Source organism: Drechmeria coniospora, chromosome 01 (genome assembly GCF_001625195.1).
Source record: "Drechmeria coniospora strain ARSEF 6962 chromosome 01, whole genome shotgun sequence".
Taxonomy (NCBI): Eukaryota; Fungi; Ascomycota; class Sordariomycetes; order Hypocreales; family Ophiocordycipitaceae; genus Drechmeria; species Drechmeria coniospora.
This window is the reverse complement of record NC_054389.1, coordinates 6,006,626-6,024,454: the sequence shown is the minus strand read 5'-3', so window position 1 is coordinate 6,024,454 and position 17,829 is coordinate 6,006,626. Positions and strand designations below refer to the sequence as shown.

Sequence of the window (17,829 nt, the reverse complement as noted above, 5' to 3'; positions counted from 1 at the left end):
GCACACGATGGCACACGACCGTCACTGGCTTGTGCGAGCCCGCCGCTTGTTTTTCGATTTCCTTTCCGCTTTTCCCTTTCTTTTTTCCTTCGACGAGCTTTGCTTCAACTTTGTCGTCGCGTAGCAGGACCAGCTCTCGACAGGCAGTGAAGTCGCGTCAATAGCCTTGCATCGGGCTAGCGAGCTTGCGCATCAAGGGTTTCTCGTCAAATGCCGCGCTCAGTTCGCGACGATGCAGTTCGATGGCAGGCGGCGGAGGGCGCCGGGGCGAGGGGGGGAAGGTGGTGGTAGCCTGCGGGTCGTGGATTGACGATGCTAGTTTGGAGGCGTGGAAGAGAGACTTGCCTTGCCGTTTAATGTTGTTTATCTCGGGAAGGTTAGCGATGCTTCCCAATTTCTACGCTAAACCTTACTGGGCGGTGCGACGCACCCCGCCAGCAGGGCCCACCAAAATGGCTGCTGATTGGCCGAGGCGACTTACACCGTTGTCCACCCACTTTGCAGCTTCTTTCGCCCGGATTTGTCGACGATTCTTGAAAAAACGAAGTATTAAATACGATGACTACTTAACTGCACGTACTATACGGAGTACTCCGTGCTGTACTTACAAGTACTGCCCTGTCATTACTATCATGTGCTGTCTTTTACGTCCAGGTACATGCAGAGTCGTTGACGCTGAGGACGGGAGAGCGAACGATGCTGGGCGTTTCCATGTGCCCGAGTTAGGATATAATATGTGTGTGTAACGCCGTTGCGAAGCGGTTAGAATGCTTCGTCGTGCTTTGCGGACAAAGTTGCTGCTCGATATTGTAGCCTCCGTTTTCTGCAGCTACCGCTCGAATTGATCCTGGCAATACCAACTAATAACTACAAGAATGCCTTCCTCCACCAGGCTAGCTAGCGCACAAGGCTCGCGAAATGCATCGACTCAACGCAAGCCCTCTCGTGCCCGACACCTTTTGATGTGCGTGTGACGCGCAGAAAATACTGCGAAACGTACATTGTAGAAGAAGAAGGAAGAGTACGAGAAAAAGGCCGGTGGCGGAGGTTTCGGCGACGACGAACGAGGAACCGAAAGAAACGAGGCCAGGCGCTGCGTCGGTTTTCATCGTCGTCCGGAACCCAAGTTCAACTCCAGTCGTGCAGAGCTCGTCACGCAACGCATAGTAGACGACATCGTCGGGCCCAGACAAGTTCCCAGTTGTCCGTCACCCACGAAGACGGTAATCTGCTAGGAACGGCCACTCCCGCCGACGGCATCCATCCATCGACGGGCCGGCACGCTCACCGAGATGGGAAGAAAGGGTCGTTCATCAACATCAGGGCGCTAGCGAGGTCGTGCGGCATTTGACCTGTATCGTTATCCTGCGCTTGCCGCGTCCCGTCCTAGGAGAAACGTCGCTGAACGCCCTGGCCGGCCATGACCTGCTGCTGGCTCGCCATCGTTCCCGCCATGCCGTAGGGGTTCATCTGGGCATTGAAGGGTTCGACAACCTGCGACATAAAGGCACCGTGGATGCCCTGCTGCTGCGTGACGGGGCAGTCCTTGTGGGCGAGCAGGAGAGTTTTCAGATTGACGACTTCTTCCCTCAGCTGCGTGATTTGCGTCGTCAGTGCCTCATTTTCGTTGCTGTACAGCTCTACCTTGCCCTGCAGATTCGCCAGCCATTGCTTCTTACGCTGACGACACTTGAGAGCGGCGACGCTGGCGTCTGGTTAGCATGTGCCACGCGCGTCAGAAGGAGCGGGCGTGGGGGGAATACCGATTACGCTCGAGGAAGTTTTTGCGCTTCTCTTCGTCCGTCATCTTGGTCTTGTTTCCATTCTCGTCCCGCTTCATGTCGTCGTCGTCGTCGTCGTCGTCATCGTCATCGTCGTCCGACAACATGTCAACGCTGCCTTGCGATGCACCGCTATTGCCTCTAGCTTTCTTCCTCGGCGGCGCCTTCGCAGGCATCGCTTCCGCTTTCCTGCGACCGCCATTGGCCGCCCCGGGCTTCTTCTTACCCTTTCCCCTCGTGTTGGGCTTGGCCTGGTCGGCCCCGTCCGACACGACACTCCCTTCGCTTTCGCCTCGGCCTGAGCCGATGGAGCCCGGGTTCCTACCTGACATCTGCACCGCGCCGGCCGAGGGCAGCGGAGCTGGCGCGGGCGCAGGAGCGGGAACGGGAGCTGGTGCGGGTACCGATACGGGTGGGGGCGCGGGCGCGGGCGCGGGATGTGCGTGACCAGGGGCCGACGTGACCGAAAACTGGCTCGAGTTCTGACTGCTGCTGCGACCCTGGGCACCCTGAGCAAGCATGAACAGGCCGTTGGCCGCGTCGTTGTCGTGGGGGTCGAAGGGCCCCGAAGGAGGCTTCGGCTCGGATTTGACGGCGGGCGCGCTGGTGGGTATGTCTTGAGGTTGGGACGTGACGGACGGCTGATGCTGCTGCTGGTGTGTCGATTGCGGGCCACCGTTGATCTGTTCGCGCTTCGCGGCCGCACTCAGCGCGGTTCGATGGAAGTCGATGGTGCTCGGCGTCGCACCACCGCTGGCAAGCTGGGCGAAGATGGCTTGGGTGTTGGGACTCGGCGCAGGGAACATGGAGCCACTGCCGCCGGGGGTGAGGCCCGATCGCAGGGAGGACTCGTTGGGTGTCGGGAAGCCGCCTCGAAGCTGGTGGGTGTCGCCAAAGTAATCGTTCGCCGGCCCCGACAGCATGGCCGGGCTCAAGGGTCCGGTGCGTAGGGAGCCACCGCCCCAGTTGAAGGGCGTCGCGTTGCTGCCGGGCAGGAGCGACGAGGGCGACGTCAGGGAGGCGACTGGAGGCAACTTGGTTCCCCCCGGAGTCTCTGGGCCGCTGCCCCCGAAGGACTGCTCGAAGGGGTTGGGTTCCAGACTGAGGGATCCGCCGGCTTGAGCCGTGAAAAATTCGGGTGTATTATTGTTCCCCTGGGCCGATTGCTGCTGCTGACCCGGTCGAGGCGGGGGCGCGAGCGGTTTGGTGGCTTCGATGCTGGACGAGGGGCCTTCAGGCTTGCCCACGGTATTTGCTTTCGATTCGGGGGCCGTGTCTGCATCGCCATGTCAGCACGAGGGTCCCGTGGGGCGGTGATGCTGCTGCGAACGACAACGGCGGCGACAAGCAGGGCAGCCGACGACGGGGAGGGCAGCACAGCGGGGGAGCAGGGGAGAGGGGAGCAGAGAAGGGGCGGAGCATGGGTGCCTGTATTCAACGTCGGAGCCGGGGAGCATGGGGAGGGAGGAGGACGAGGGCGAGGCGGAAGACGGACGCGGCGACGTGGAAGGAGCACGAACGGGTACGACAAGAGTGGGATGTTGGATGGCAAGGCAACACAAGACAAGCAGGCGGTGTTGGTGGTGCAAGGCGGGCAGCGGGACAGAGGGGAGGAGGATGGGTGAGACTTGCCTCGCCGTGAGGCGTCATTGGGATGCAGCTGTTTCGGGGACTTGGACTGACCTCGGGCGGAGGAGTGCTTGGGAGAAGCCCCCATGATGACGAGTATTATATGCCACAGCACGGGTAGACGACCGCAAGTGGGGTTCAGGAGAGGACGGACGGGAGGACGAGAGTTTGGTAATGAAGGTCGATGAGGTCACCGGCAGGAAGGCTGACGACCTTGAGGCGGTGGGCGTTGGGCCTGCTAGTGGCGGCCGTGGCTCTACGCCCGCCAGCGCGTGTTTTTTTTTTTTCGCTCGGCGTCGGACAGGATGGAGGCCCGGACGAGGCGTCGGTCGTCAGGGAATAGGTGATACAATGCAGAGGTATAAAAAAAATAAAACGTGGCTACTCGTGCAGTGCTGCTGCGGCAAACGTGCCCGACGAGCGAGCGTCAAAAGGGAGCGCACCTCTCGCTTTGGGGGGTGGGATTGCGTCGGTAGGGAGGTTGGCCTGGGGTGGTGGTGAAGTGTGCAAGGTTGAGGAGGGAAGACGTCAGAGATGACGTTGTGGGAAAAAACAGACCGGCGGAAGGGGAAGAAGGCGCAAGAAAAAAATGAAATGGCGGCGGGCCCCGGGAGCCGCTGCTACAGGATTGGCCATGACGGTCCGCGAGCAATTGGGAGCGGCAGGGAGCAGGGAGCAACATGGGTGGGTAGGAGTCTTGGTAGGCGTACAGTATGGAAGCCGAACCGTCGTGTTCGGGGGGCAAGTACCGACGAGGTAGAGGTACGAAGCGAGAAGGTATTCCTTCTTCCCCCCAATCTCGCTCTGCTGGGTAAGCCTCTTCTCCGTCGGCGCCTCTCCTTGGCTCGCTGGCTCGCTGGGGTGTTGGTTCCCCGGGAGCGGGGACGAAATGGGGGGTTCTGATTGATGGAGGGCCGTCAGTCGACGCACCAACAAGTCAAACTAGTCGACGCACCGTACCAAGCAAGTACTTGCTATGCTCAGTAAGTACATGTACAATATTTGACACGGACCGTGTCCCGGCGAATTCTTGTACACCTACTTGTACGCGGACAGTGCTACATCGACATGCACTTTGGGGCAAGTGTACTTTTTCAGTCTTGCACTACCAGCATGTACCAGGTACTCGTGGGATACATGCAGTCATACGTTTACTGCTGACAAACGCGCCTCCGTCGTACTGTGCGGGCCGTGGACGTGCTGACGGATCATATCAACCAAGGATGCCCTCGGTGCCAATCAGTTGGCGAAGCTGGTCGGCGACGGAGGACAACGGACGGCACGAATTAATACTTACGTGAAATACGGAGTACGGAGTACGGCCTTTGTGAACAACATCCGATGTGGAGCACGTGCGCATCGCATATCTGGCTCCTAGATGTACAGTACTTAGGGACGTGCCAGTGTCTACGGATACAGCGTACAAAACAAGTACAAGCGTGCAAGATGTTCTCCGTGTGCACTCTCCTACGACGGCGCATGTACAGGAACGCGTACTAGTACATGTGCAAGTAAGTAAGTGTGTGCACTTGCATTTCCAACTGCATGTACTCCGTACTGTAACAGCATTCGCAAACTATTAGTACGTGTACGGAGTACATCTACACGTCATTATCTATGTGTACACGCAAGTGCACTGTACTTACGGAGTACCCTGTACGGTGTGCGGAGTACATCTTACCAGTACTCCGTACTGTATACCTATGTACTTAAGTACTTGCACACCCGCCTGCACAGTACTGTACTTTAGGTGTAAGTACTTACAACTACTACAGTAGGTGCTTCGTACTCGGTAAGTAATTACTTACCAGGTATTACTCCGTACTCCGTACTTAGTGTATATGTACAGTATGAATCAAATGAGTAATTGGATTCGTGGGCTATTCCTGTGCCACATACTGTACGAAATACAGTAGGTAAGAACAGTACTCCGTGTACAAGTACGCCGTAATTACCGGCAATACTATTGTGCATCAAAGTACAGCATGGTACCGCTCGCATATGACCTTGCAGCACCTGTAGATGTACTTGTACACCTACACCTATGAGTTTTTCTCCTGCCACATGTACATTCTGTACGATTACTGCAAGTACATATACAGTGCTTCCCTGTACATGTATCGTACTGTAGGGGTACTTGCATCGTGTACTTGGAGTACATTTGAAGTACCCAGTATCTACTAGGTATTATCTATGGACCATGTATCCCTACAGGTGCTGTGCCCCGTGCTCCGTACTGTGCATGCGGTATTCCCGTGCAATTCATTGGCCTCGGGTGACGCGCGACAGCCATGAATGCAGGTGATTGGCTGTTGGTCTTGGTTCAGCATCCTTCAGAGTTGGGAAGTTGCCATCTTGCACTCCCATGGGAGCCGTGCACCAAATCATGACGACCTTGACGAGACATGCATCTGCCATTACCTCCCGCGGGTGGACTGCAGCAGGGCTACTGTTACTTCTCCCCGTCCAAATCGTCCCGGCCAATGCATCATCTCACTGCGGTGCACACTGGCTTGCTGCCAGGTGCCTCGTCACGACACACGACAGCTACAATGCAAGAATGGCGGGAACGGTGTACCGTGCCTGCACATGTGCAGTTTGTCAGCGGGACGGGTACGTCGGAAGGAGAACAGCCACACCGTGTGCGAGCTCTGTGTTGGAGTTTGGGGAGACGCATTCACTCGTACTCGTATTCATTATAGTGCATGTATGCTCGAGCATTCGCAGTTGCCTCTTGCGCGTTGGCGTGTTGCTTGGGTGGTGATATGTGGTGGTGATCCATCCAGACATTGTACGTACATGTACGGAGTACAGTGCCGTATTAACAGGAACGAGGGATTTGCTATTCACGTACCAGTGCTTGTAGGTGTGCTCGTGCATGCACATTAGTACACTCCCAAGCAATTTCGTGCTTGTTTTTACCACCGCTTATCCTACAGCCCGTCGGTGCTGATGGCGGTGGTGATCTTCCTTCCAAAGGTCCAGGTGGGATCATGACGTGTTGCTGGAGGAGGGATGCGTGCTAAATTATTTGTCCGCGCCATCCGCCCTTGGCGTCCTCGTACAAGTACGTTCCGTACCCTGTACATGTTATGTACATGTACAAGTCATGGACGCCTTAGTTGCATGTACTTAAGTACTTGCTGTGAGCAGGTGCAGATATCATCGCGGTATTGGTGTGTTCAGTATTTGTACTCCGTAATGCCGCACGAATCCATGCACTCCGGTAAACTGGATCTCCTGGCAGCAGGCACCTCAACTTGCCGGTAACAGTTCTCGCAGGTGGTTAGTTGTACGTACTTCAGAACACTTATTACCTAGTAGTACTGTATTAATACCGCTTGCTACGGAGTAGTACATCAACATACTGTACAGTAACGTACCTAGTACTTGTGCGTACGGTACTAGCAGTATTGTATGTACTTACAAGAACAAACAGAAAGTTCCGAGTACATGTCCGGCGTGCAATATTAATACTCCGTACTCCGTATTTGCATCAAATAGTCCTCGCTTGTCCTCCTTGTCCTCCTTGTCCTTGCTTGCATATCATAGGGACGACGTCGGACAATCCAAACGAAATCCGAGCGAGTACAACTTTCACAACCTCACTGTCTCTCTGCCTGGATGACATGGGTCGCAGACGACCAACCAAGCGACGATGGACGAAACCTTGACACGACGTTCCAAGTCCCCCTTGCCTCCCCCCTCATTCCATCCCATCAGCCTTTCCTCCTCTTCCTCTCCATCCTGCTCCTCCTCTTGGCTTTGTGCCCGCATCACCTCTGACGCCATTTCGTCGTGAGCATCATTCGAACGCATGACGACCGACGCACAGCTCGGCAGTCCAGCCATCCGTTTTGTATCTGTTCGGAACTGTCGGGGTCCAATCCTCTCCTCCATCTGCAACGCCTGCACCACCACCTGCATTCTCAAAGGCAAAATTCCCGAGAGAATGCCGTCTGATGCGCAAAATCACGCGCACTCAGCATCCCCCCTCCTCTTGCGTTAATAAGGGATAATGGGTAGGTGCAGTGTTATGGTGATGACATTCCGCCATCATTGCCTTGCCTACCCGGAAACCCACGCACCCAAAACGCACACCCAGCATGCAGCATGCAGCATGCAGCATGGATCGTAATTCCAACATAGTTGGCCACGGTTGACCAGTCTCGGCGCTCTCGGCCTGCGCGGATAGCCTCGTGTTCGTTCCATCATCCTCGGTGCAAGTTCGATGAATGAACTCGTGCTACGCATCGAATACGGCAACGGCAGCGGTTGCTGCGTTGCTACGAAGTCAAGGGGGCGCACTCGAAGTCTCGTTGGCAACAGACGATTTGCAAGATGAAAGAGCGTAGCGATAATTCCAGTCTGGCGCCTACACCTGCGTGGCGAGTGATGTGGGTGCGAGTGCTCGCGACTTTGGCGAGATCGCCAGGAATGAAAGTAGGTGCGCATCGCCAGCCGCTCCGAGGCTTAGCCGCAGTGTCGATCGATCACGAATACAGGTCATGTCCTGCAGGCTCTTCTCACCTGCTAGGAATAGCTCTGACATTCTTTTGTCATCGGGCTCGAAATACGGGTGACGTTGCTCAGCCCTTGCAATGCTTCCCAGGCAACAACGGCGAAGCGGAAAAATGGCTCAGGATGCCACGATGAATTCACAGCAATACACGCTCCACCGCCTTCACGTCCACGATGATGAAAATGAACACATCAACGCATTGATTACCGCTTTGCGCCATTGTTGGGAAGTTGAGCCTCGGGGATTACTTCGCACCATCGTAGCTGTGTTGTGGCAAGTATCTTTCGCACGTTCTCACCATGGCCAGCTGTCTTGGCGAGCGCTGGGATGCAGGCGAAATGTATTGCCACCGACACTGCAGAGAGCAAAGGCAGGCACAGACGCAAGAAACGGCTCCTATGCCCAACAATGTACCCATTGCATTCTACTCGGATAGCGCGCACCGTCACCAAACGGAGAAAAGCTGGACTGGGCGAAGCCTTCGCCTCGATTTGGCCAATGATGCATCTGGAGCCAAGCTGTTGACGAAGAAGGGAACCACATGACAACTCCTGGCCTGTACGGTGCTGCAGAGCTCGCCTGATTTCCCATGCCCTCTGTATCGTTTGAACGCTCACCTGTTCAAGGACGGCCCTCGGACGGACGGGCGTACATTCAAATATGCACACCCACTTTATCTCTGAGAAACGGCACATCGCTGTGGTCCTTTTCCTTTCGTATTTCTCGACCTCTGCAGATATCCGATGACAGCTATGGTGATCTACCTAAAGATCCCCATCAGTAGCCTGCCCAGCCAGCCATTCGCCAGCCAAGCACCATAAATATGCCGGGCGAGCATGCGGCATCATGCGCAACGCCCTCAGACGCAAATGTTAACTACAGGACGCAGAAGAAAATTCCCATTGCATCGCCCCGCCTCCCACACGCAGAAGTCAGTCAAGCTTCGTATCCGTACTTACTTGCAGTATACTTAATACTACCTACAAGTACTTGAATTTACGGATTACGGAGACGTACATGTATAGTAAGTAATTACTACTCCGTACAGCACTGTAGGTAATACATGCAAGTAAGTACACCTATACTGCACTGTAAGTAAGCAAGTACTTACTGTACTCCTCGGAGTACGTACTGTACTTGCTTTCTGCCAGATCGGAGGTCAAGATTTGATGCTCAGCCAGATGACGAACGAACCTCGTCAGTGGTTGGTCCGTCATCTTCACCGGAATCCACCCGAGCACTGCGGTATCGGCACTGCGTATGGCCTAGCTCCTGTCAGACCCACTTCGCTAACTCCTTTAACGCTACGGAGTACCAGTTGGATAGATAATTGGGCCACATAAAAATTCCGGCCGACCCTCGTTCACTCTCTCCCTTCTCCGTCCTCCCAAACCATCGCCCCTCCATCGTCAACTCAATTCACCATGGCCTCGAGAAGCTTCTCAAAGGCCCTTCGCGCCCCTCTGGCCCGCCAATTGGCCTCGCCCCGTCTCCAGCAGCGCTCCTACATTGCCGGCCGCAACCTTGCCCGAGCGACGGCCGTCGCTGCTCGTCCCGCCATCGCCGGCCCCGCCCAGCAGCAGGTCCGTGGCGTCAAGACGATTGACTTCGCCGGTCACAAGGAGGATGTCTACGGTAGGTTTCGCCTCGCCTCCCAACGCTCTCTGCTATCTCGCCCGGCCTCGTCCTGGGAGACGGGAGGTTTGGCCGCCGACTCGTCGCCGCCTCGCCATTCCATGTCGTACCCCTCCCTACCCGTGCCCCGTTCCCGCCGGCGACCTGGCACACCTTACGCTGACCTTGCTCCCCCCCTCCTCCAGAGCGTGCCGACTGGCCCCAGGAGAAGCTCCTGGTGAGAAAGGCCCCACGACCTCGTTCGTGCTTGGACCATGCTTACCGTGCCCAGGACTACTTCAAGAACGACACCCTGGCCCTGATCGGCTACGGCTCCCAGGGCCATGGCCAAGGTCTCAACCTTCGCGATAACGGCCTCAACGTCATCGTCGGCGTCCGGAAGAACGGAAAGTCCTGGAAGGATGCCGAGCAGGATGGTTGGGTTGCTGGCAAGAACCTCTTCGAGGTCGATGAGGCCATCTCCCGTGGCACCGTTGTCATGAACCTGCTCTCCGATGCCGCCCAGTCCGAGACCTGGCCCGCCATCAAACCCCAGCTGACCAAGGGCAAGGTGCGTTGGCCTCTGGCGCCTCGGTTGCCGCTTCCTGCTGACCGGTGCAGACCCTCTACTTCTCCCACGGCTTCTCGCCCGTCTTCAAGAACCTCACCAAGGTCGATGTCCCCAAGGACATTGACGTCATCCTCTGCGCCCCCAAGGGCTCCGGCCGCACCGTCCGCTCCCTCTTCCGCGAGGGCCGCGGCATCAACTCGTCCTTTGCCGTCTTCCAGGACGTCACCGGCAAGGCCGAGGAGAAGGCCGTCGCCCTCGGTGTCGCCATCGGCTCCGGCTACCTGTACAAGACCACCTTCGAGAAGGAGGTCTACTCTGACCTGTACGGTGAGCGAGGATGCCTCATGGGCGGCATCCACGGCATGTTCCTTGCTCAGTATGAGGTTCTCCGCGAGCGCGGCCACAGCCCCAGCGAGGCCTTCAACGAGACCGTCGAGGAGGCCACCCAGAGCTTGTACCCCCTCATCGGTGCCCATGGCATGGACTGGATGTTCGAGGCTTGCTCCACCACCGCCCGCCGTGGTGCCATTGACTGGACCCCCAAGTTCAAGGATGCCCTGAAGCCCGTCTTCAACAGCCTCTACGACAGCGTCAAGGATGGCTCCGAGACGCAGCGATCGCTGGATTACAACAGCCAGAAGGACTACCGCGAGCGGTACGAGGCCGAGATGGAGGAGATCCGCAACTTGGAGATCTGGAGAGCCGGCAAGGCCGTTCGGTGAGTCTGCCCCATCAGGGAAGCCGACGAATTTCTTTGCTAACTTGCGTCTGCTATTCGCAGTGCCCTCCGACCCGAGAACCAAAAATAAGCACCACGCCGAACCTTGATGGTACCTTGAAGATGACTTGTCGTCATCCTCCTTCCTGGAAACCCCGAGGCTAGACGCATGGAGAGATTCATGTCACTTGTGATCCCGCCAGGGTACTTGATTTTTTTTTACCTATACCGTCCACCTCGACTTAACCGTCAGGCATGTAATACACACACATACTACGAGGAAATGCCTCGCCCGCTACCCCCGCTAGTTCCTGTTGTTGGGCCGTGCACACATTCTTGTCTCATTGATTGGTCGCTTAGCGGCATCTTTGTCACTTTCAAATGCTGAAACCAGTCCCGATACCTGTGCTCTACCGTGATGGTTGGCTCGCTGTCCATGTTCGGACGGGACCCTGGGGCTACCCTGGTCCATTTTGGCTGGTTGAACCATTTCGCTTGCTTCCTGGTCATCACCGCCGACGTGATGTGATCCACCCACTCCTCACCTGGCTGAGACATTTCGCTTTGGCATGCCTCTAAATCACAACTCTTCCTCACAATGCAGGCCTAACATTGCTAGTATATCTATCTATGGTAGGATAACCGGCCCGGTCACAGAAGTGAGAAGTCGGTTCAATTCAGTCACAGCCAGTTCTTGAGCACCATGCACAGCAACTAAGTTGCCATTTACCTTGTTCCTATCCTTTGCTACCACACTACGGCCTTGGTAACTGGCATCGTAGCAGCCCCGGTAATTGACATCATATCGGCATAGGAAGGAAGGTGTGGCCTCGTTGCGATCGCTACTGGCTTGTATCAAATGCCAGATTCATGTGCAAACCCTGTTGTGATGGTCCAAAGCCGTCAGCTTGCTGCTTCATTCTGCCGTCAAGACCCCTTGAGATCACCTTCTTCAGAGGGCCTTGGCGCCTTTGGCTAGTTCCAGCCTTTCCTACTGTGAGGCCGGTCATATCAACCTGGAGGGATCTAACAAAATAGCATGACAGTTCACCGCCACACCTTATTCTGCTTCCCTCTCAACATAAGCAGAGCAGACGCGGTATTTGCATATTTGGCCTGCTGGCAGCATCCCCAGTACTCGAGTGCATCTTGTTAGCGCCCCGTACCAATTCATGCAGCACCCAAGTGCTGCTTTATGACAAGAGGTTCAAGGCCGAGGGAGAGTGGTGATGTGAGGGTCGAATCGATGCGACCCAACTGAAATTGCTATTATTCTTGGGTCAACTACACCCCATTGCTATGGCCCAAAATGGCCTCCATCGTCGTTGACCCCAGTAGATAACTCTCAGGCAGCTAGTTGAGATGGACTGTGGATGAAGATTAAATCATCAGGTCCAGTATGCCTGTCGCCTACCAGCCGGCAACAGCAGCAGTCCAGGAGTCGTCAACAGCCTTGCCGCCCATGTTTCCACCTGAATGACCATTCGAATGTCCAATTTGGTTCTCAAAGCCCGTTGCGTCGAATCCCTCAAACTCGCCCGGGGGCTTATTGCATCGCACTTTCGTGTGGCCATACTCCTGGCAGTTGCTGCACTGGACCTTGCTCCCTGGAAGTTTGTTAGCATATGAATGACGACGGGATAGGGCTCAAGCTTCTTGCAGTCTTTAGGTTCCGGGCAGTCTCTGCTGACGTGTCCTGTCTTTTCACAGTTGCGACATGTAACAAGATCCATGTTGCGTGGCTGATCACAATCCTTGGCCATGTGGCCTTCACCACCGCAGTTACGGCATCCTCGGGGGCCACCCTTGGGGCAGTCCTTCGAGAAATGGCCCACTGGAATAGGTCAGCACCTGGTTTGAGTCTCAGCCTTGGTTGAAACTCACTTTCATTGCACTTGCGACATTCAACGTTATCAAGATTGGGGGGCTCTTCGCACTCCGTCGCCTTGTGCCCTGATTTGCTGTTTCGTCGTTAGAAAGGGCTGTAGCAAGAGATGAGGACAATAAACTACCCGCAGTTCCTGCATGCAAATTTGTCGATCCGGGGCTGGTGACCTGGAAGGCAAGTTCAGCAAGTGTCATGGTTTATCAAGGGGACAGAGAACTTGCAGTCTCGAAGGCGGTGGCCATCCTCCCCACAGTTATTGCATGATATCTTTTTGGCTTCGGGCTTGTCAGTCCTTTCCACTGTACAATACTTCGAAGGGTGGCCTAGTTCTCCACAGTTGCGGCACATCACTTTGCCCGAGTCCACGACTTCACCCGCATCCTCAAGGCGGGCAAGTAGCTCGTCTCGACTTTTGGGGAATGAATCGGCTTCTCGAGGGCGGTCAGGCTTTTCGGAAAAGCGGTACGAAATACTGTACTTCTTTCCCATATTTCCTTGAAGGTCCATATTGGTGAAGACAGTGACGAGCGATCGCTCCGTAGCGATCAGAAACAGGTTGATGCCCTTGTCGAACATGGCCTCCTGCAGCTCTCGATAGGTGATGACTCCACCAATCGCTTTGACGTACTCTTGAACCGCTGCCTTTGTGTCGTCGGCGTCTCTCTCCGCAACGGCTTTTTCAAGTTTCGCCCATGCAGTATCGGGGGAAACATCGGCTACATGATCACGATTGATCTTGCGAGCATTCTCGCACTTGTTCCTCGTATGACCTAGAATGGTCAGATAATCCCCTACCCTTCTCATTCAGACGAACCTTCTAGGCCACAATTGCTACAAACCATGGGAGGCTTATCAGGACACATCTTGAGCATGTGGCCAGGCTGTTTGCAATTATGGCAGATCATCTCCCGAGCGGCGGGACACTCGGCAACTTGGTGGCTTAGTGGCAGTCAGAGAAGAGCAGCCATTCGTTTTTTGGTCATTTTACGCACCCTGGCTGGTCACAGTTGAAACATTTCTCAGGCTCCAAGCCGACTCCAATGACAACGTCATCACCCTCACCGTTTGCGAGCGGTGTGTTCTCTCTGTACAGTTCATCAGCGTGGTAAAAGCCCGGTTATGGGGTATTCTACATACCTCTCCTGTTCACGGTCGTCGAAGCCCTTCCTGTTCTCGTCACCAGCCTTGATGGTTGCGCCATCCGCAACTTTGCCGCTGTCACCCCAGTATCCAGTCGTGATGGCGGCTGTGCCCCAACTAGCGGCTGCCGCAGCAGATTGTCCCCAGTCGGCCATTTTGCTTTATGGCGAATGGTATACCGACAGACCTTGAGATACTAGCCGTTAGTGATAGGTATTAGCCGGTGGATGTAATACCGAAAGTGTGGCAAGCAGTAGGCCTCAAGGATTGTGGTTAGTATCACGAGAAGAGATCCATGACTTGGGAGACATTGAAACACAGGACGACATGGCTGTTAACTGCTGGCAAGGCTAGCAATCAAGCAGAGCATAGAAGGAAGACAGATGGTTCTTGCTTGTTGGGCAGAGGTTATTGAGGCATTCGGCCATCCACAACCTTGATACGTACAAAAGAACCCAGAGTAGATGAAGGCATTCACTTACGAGTGTCTTTAGTAGTTCTTGACGCTTGATTCTCTAGAGTGATCTGCTGGAAGACAGCAACTGCTGATGCGACTGAGTCAAGGTTGATCGGTCGATATCTGAGTGTGTGGTGCTTGAAGTGAGTAACCCGAGTATGGAAGTGAGCCACGAGGGGGCACTAGGTAAGATGATAAAAATCTAACGGGCCCTTTGTGCTTGTTGGCAAGCAGAATGGTCGAATTTGGAGGTGAAGAGAAGAGAGATGGAGGGGGGAGGTTTTGAGAGAAATTTGCAAGCCGTGCCTGCCGTCACGGTAATGCATGTTGCCTCAGGCTCATGTCGATCAGGCCTGGCCTATTCTGGAACCCTTTTACTATATGGAGTGCAGGGAGCCGTGAATCTGCTCTGTGCCGGGCGCCTGTTGGCCTGGCAAAGAAACTACCTGGCATACAAGGTACCTTGAACAAGATCCGAGTCCTTCCAAGGCCACTAATCGGGCGTTTATGCAGTCGCGTTACCTCCGATACTCAACACAAACATCCGGTTGTGTCGCCATTTCGGATATGAACCCATCTTTGTCCTCACATATGGGTAGCTTTGACTGGCTCTTCTGCGCTACGGCCCTAACAAACCTGTCACGGAAAGCAACTGTCGCTAGAGGGATGAAGACGAAGTAGAGATACATCATATAACAGAACTACGATTGTGTTCTTTTATCCGTCTCGGCAGCATCTATCACTTCCTTTTCAGTCCCATTTCCGAGGTTCCGGAATGCCTGGCGAGAAATCAGGTCTAACTGACAGACAAGTCGCAAATATTGATATTGAACAACCTTCTCCAGAAACAGACCCCGGTAATTCTCAAAGGCTAAGAGGGGTGGGGTTGGCGCAGCTTGGATGGGTGATGGTTAATCATCCGCGCGAATTTTGAGGACATGGCATTCAGGAATGCATCGTCCCACCAAACTCCACCAGGGAAGTGATGGCTCGACTCCCCAGGTCACATATAGGCAAGTCGTCTGCGTGGGGAGGCAAGCGGTATTCAGGTTGTACATAAACTTCGATCGATGCCGGCAGTCGGGGTCCGCCCCTGAGTCGGTTAGCAATATCGCCTGGGTATGTTCCTAGTGTGTCGACAACCGACCTCACCGCACCTGATGTCGACGATGTTGGCCCAAGAAGAAACGAACGAAGCCATGCTAAACAATGAATATCACCGCTGATGTCGCTTGACTTGAGGCGTCGGACCTATTCAAGCTCTAGCGCACCGAGTCTATATAACTGAGTAATACACGCATTGAGCGCCGGTACCAGAGTCCATTGGCGTTCAACAAAGGATTCATGTGTTGTTGCCAGCTGGCCGATCCCCACCAGATCTATTCCCTTGGCTCCCTGTTTCCTTCGTCGTCCCGTCGTCCGCCCGACCCTCGTCGCTTTCGTCGCCGATGCTATACCGGCTCCCATCCGGGGCGTGAGGGCTTTCCACATGGAGATCATCCAACTGCGTCTCGTCAAATGCGGCAGCCTCGAGGTCACCTTCACCCGGTTTCCGACGCATAGCAGACATGCGATAAGCCCTTCGGCTGGTGTTTTCCTCGCCGTTCAGGACGCTGTACAACGCAATCTTGCGACGTTGTCGCCAGATGAAGACGCCCCAGGCGGCGGCGGCAACGATGACGATTCCGAGCACGATCTCGCCAGACCTCCGATAGGCAGCCCACTTGGCCTCGGTGACCTTCTTCTGCGCTTCCGCCTGCCCGTGGTGGGTCTGGTTCGAAGCCCCACCAACCGAGGTTGCCAGCCCCTTCTCGCCGTCGATCCGACTGTCGGTTGGCTCGCCTCCGATGCTGCTGATGTCGACGCCCATGAATCTATCCAGCATATCGCGACTCCGCCGCGGAAAGTCGAAGGGAACCATGTGGGACGCATCACGGAAAAGAACATAGGTGAGGTTGCGAGCCTCTTGCCAGAAGCCAGCGTCCTCGCCCTCGAAGGTCCAGTTTCGACGAGGGGCCCAGTTTCCGGGTGTCACCTCGAACCCCTTTCCACCGTTCCACTCCAAGTTGTTGATCACTTGCTCGGTGCCTATGTGGTTGCAGATGAGATCTTCTGCCCCGGAGAAGAGCAAGATTTGGATTTCCTTGATCAAATCCGGAAGCAGGGTAACGGATGGCTTGGAGTTCTTGGCGCGGAAAGCGAAGCTGACAGCGCCGTTGCACTCTTGCCAACCAGTGCCGCGCTGACGATTGACATGCAGGGCTTTGGTGACGTCGTCACGCCTCAGATAGGGGGTCATGTTGGCCAAATCCGGGGGCCAATTCATGCCGCAGCTCGGGTACGAGTCCCTCAGGCGCACATCGTACATGTTGTAGCACTCCTCGTTTCCCGAGCCAGTTTTGAGAAGCTTCAGCATCGATGACATGATATCTTCGCATTCTGCGTAGTCGACGTGGCCGGGGTTGCTGCCAAGCAGCCGGTAGCACGTGTTCTGCTTGGCTTGCAACAGCTCGGCCTGTTCCGAACCCTTCTTCAACAGGCCCTTTTCAAAGGCAAATTTGAGATAGGTGTCGTACTGGTCATTGGGAGAGAGCCAGCCGTTGCCGATCAAAAGACCCTTGAGTTTCCATTCCTTTCCGCGATTCTTCTTGTTGCGGTCCAGGATTGCCTTGGCAATGTACGGGATGTGCTGGCCAGCATAGGACTCCCCGGCCATGTAAATCTGCAACAGACTGTCAGACGGCAACACTTTGGATGCGCAGGTCCATTTGTGAGAGTACTACTCACGTCATCCTGGTCATATTCGGGGAAGATGGCAAAGAACTTGTCGAGAAACTGAACGAACTGATCGGCCATAACATCAAGCTCGTGGACGTAGCTATCTGTATCGACGTAGCTGAATCCCGTACCAACCGGGTTGTCGACAAAAAGAAGGTTTGCGAACTCGTTCCACGAGCCATTGTTGACCACGAGGTTACCTTTTTCTCTAACTCGGTACGGACCGATTTCCATCAAGGCGCCGTCCTCGGAGGAGCAGCCGGGTCCTCCGTTGACCCAGATGACGGTTCGCTGTCGGTTTGCAATGTGCTTGTTTTGGAAGTGCCAGAAGAACATGTTGCCGTTGTGGTCGGGTGTGATCTCGATGTGGCTGCACGGCCGTTAGCAGCGTGATGGATATCAGGACGGCCGACTCACCCAGCATGCATCTTGACCGGATTCGAGTCTTGAGGAAGGCCAGGCAGGTCACGAACGTAATAATCGGCAGCGGACTTGGCGGCGGCTGCGGCCGTCACGGCTGGCGTCAGAGCCAAAACCAGGACGGCCAGCCATTGCCAGGCAATCGACAGGGGTTGGACCCAAGTCATGGCGAGCTATCGCCTCTTGCAGGCCGACAAATGCTTGCGTTTTGAAGTGTTAAATCATGGGTTGGACGATGCACGAACAGCAAGATGCCTCGTGATTTATTGACGGAATTGTAGACGCGGCCTGCAGGGGGGAAATGAAAGGTG

General features: G+C 55.2%; 4 protein-coding genes across 4 annotated transcripts; 1 reads left to right on the top strand and 3 right to left on the bottom strand.

Annotated features, from left to right (window-relative positions):
- Positions 1 to 1,386: 1,386 nt before the first annotated feature.
- On the bottom strand, positions 1,387 to 3,498 carry DCS_01532 (bZIP transcription factor; the record flags this gene model as incomplete). Its single annotated transcript, XM_040798864.1, has 3 exons — positions 1,387 to 1,705; positions 1,764 to 3,057; positions 3,465 to 3,498. The coding sequence occupies 3 exons, from the start codon at positions 3,496 to 3,498 to the stop codon at positions 1,387 to 1,389; spliced, it is 1,647 nt and encodes a 548-aa protein (XP_040659747.1).
- A 5,858-nt stretch (positions 3,499 to 9,356) lies between these two features.
- On the top strand, positions 9,357 to 10,926 carry DCS_01531 (putative acetohydroxy-acid isomeroreductase; the record flags this gene model as incomplete). The annotated part of the gene is made up of 5 exons (XM_040798863.1): positions 9,357 to 9,567; positions 9,753 to 9,784; positions 9,839 to 10,117; positions 10,168 to 10,835; positions 10,899 to 10,926. The coding sequence occupies 5 exons, from the start codon at positions 9,357 to 9,359 to the stop codon at positions 10,924 to 10,926; spliced, it is 1,218 nt and encodes a 405-aa protein (XP_040659746.1).
- A 1,254-nt stretch (positions 10,927 to 12,180) lies between these two features.
- Positions 12,181 to 14,018, bottom strand: DCS_01530 (uncharacterized protein; the record flags this gene model as incomplete). The annotated part of the gene is made up of 7 exons (XM_040798862.1): positions 12,181 to 12,202; positions 12,250 to 12,442; positions 12,720 to 12,796; positions 13,034 to 13,493; positions 13,538 to 13,662; positions 13,716 to 13,808; positions 13,861 to 14,018. 7 exons carry the CDS (start codon positions 14,016 to 14,018, stop codon positions 12,181 to 12,183), a joined length of 1,128 nt encoding a protein of 375 aa, XP_040659745.1.
- Positions 14,019 to 15,662: 1,644 nt separating this feature from the next.
- Positions 15,663 to 17,685, bottom strand: DCS_01529 (Peptidase S10, serine carboxypeptidase; the record flags this gene model as incomplete). The annotated part of the gene is made up of 3 exons (XM_040798861.1): positions 15,663 to 17,042; positions 17,108 to 17,468; positions 17,516 to 17,685. 3 exons carry the CDS (start codon positions 17,683 to 17,685, stop codon positions 15,663 to 15,665), a joined length of 1,911 nt encoding a protein of 636 aa, XP_040659744.1.
- Between the last annotated feature and the right edge of the window lie 144 nt (positions 17,686 to 17,829).